This window comes from Rhizomucor pusillus, assembly GCF_041956525.1.
Source record: "Rhizomucor pusillus strain CBS 183.67 unplaced genomic scaffold VTP01scaffold_8, whole genome shotgun sequence".
NCBI lineage: Eukaryota > Fungi > Mucoromycota > Mucoromycetes > Mucorales > Lichtheimiaceae > Rhizomucor > Rhizomucor pusillus.
The window spans coordinates 1,158,896-1,160,320 of record NW_027192150.1 but is presented as its reverse complement, the minus strand read 5'-3'; the positions used below and the strand labels follow the sequence as shown (position 1 = coordinate 1,160,320).

Genomic DNA, 1,425 nt, shown 5'->3' with positions numbered 1-1,425 from the left:
CGTCAGCTTCTCAGGCGCTGTGGTTTTTCTTCATCTATACATTTTTTAAAATCGAAATGAGCAACCAATTTCGCTATGAAGATGGGCAGGGCCATGTTGATGATGAGTATGGCTGTCTTGAGCCCATGGACTATGTCGTTGATGAGGAAGTGTACGCTCTTCAAACCGTTAGTTCTCACACGGAATATTTGCGTGGTATATCTTGCGAGCGCAATCATGAGTCTGTTGCTACGCATGTCGACAAGCCAAAGGACAAAGACATTTGCATGAGAGAACGGACTCCCAAGCGTGCTTACACCATATACACTGACCAAGATAGGGTCAGATTTTTCAAACTGGTATTTGAGAAGGTTTTGAGTGCGTCAGCTGCTGCAAAGCAGTTGGGAATACATGTCCGTTCAGCACAAAGATGGGCGTCAAAGTATGAAGATGATCCTGACAGCATTTTTGAGAAGCTTAAAAACAGTGGTCGTCCGCGTATTCTCAATGAAGAGCATTAGAAAGTTATTTTAGAATGCGTTGACGAGAATCCGTCGATTGTCCTAGAACAGTTGATGGAGCGACTGCTTCAGAGATTTGAGGGACTCAAAGTATCCAAACCGACGCTTCATCGGTTTGTGAAGAAAGAATGCAACTTGTCATTGAAAAAAGCTCGGTTTCAGCCTGTAGACAGGAATAGCGAGGCTAAGATTCAAGAGCGCCTTGCTGGGTGCGCAAATGGGACATGACCGACATCGACTTTAGAAAAAACTGTGTCTTTCTTGATGAGTCTGCCTTCCATATTAATATGAAGCGCAGCATGGCATGGTCGAAATAAGGGTCTTCTGCCGTGGTTACAGTGCCAAAAACAAGAGCAAGGACGACCACAATCTTCGGAGCAATCTCTGCATCTGGTCTGATTAAGTGCAGCTTGAGACTTCCACAGGCACCAGTCAAGAAAAGGAAGCGAGCAGGTCATTCCGAGGCTATAAGCAGAGGAACTGTAACTGGTCATCATCTTAGCTTCCTTAAGGCTACAATGATGAGATGGACCAAATATGAGCAGATGAAGGGCCATTATTTGGTTATGGATAATGCTCTATTCATAAGGCTGACGATATCTCTAGGTGTATCGAGTCTCGAGGGTATCGATGTGCCTATCTTCCATCATACTCGCCTGAACTCAATCCTATTGAGCAGTTTTGGTCAGTTGTCGAGAGCAAAGTTAAGCGCAACAGGTACTTGGAAAGCGAGACGTTGATGACACGAATCAGTGAAGCATCCAATAGCTTAAGGTTGAGTGATTTCGAAGGTTTTGTTTCTCATTTTTATAGATGCTTAGAAAACTGTCGTAACGGAGAGCAACTGTGATGTAATTCTTAATTATTCTCCACAGATCACCACAGTATGACATATACATAAAAAACGAAAAAAAGATGTCGCTTT

General features: G+C 43.5%; 1 protein-coding gene across 1 annotated transcript; it reads left to right on the top strand.

The window, feature by feature from the left end:
• Positions 1-56: 56 nt before the first annotated feature.
• On the top strand, positions 57-1,240 carry VTP01DRAFT_10462 (uncharacterized protein; the record flags this gene model as incomplete). Its single annotated transcript, XM_069378827.1, has 2 exons — positions 57-320; positions 926-1,240. The coding sequence occupies 2 exons, from the start codon at positions 57-59 to the stop codon at positions 1,238-1,240; spliced, it is 579 nt and encodes a 192-aa protein (XP_069239887.1).
• Between the last annotated feature and the right edge of the window lie 185 nt (positions 1,241-1,425).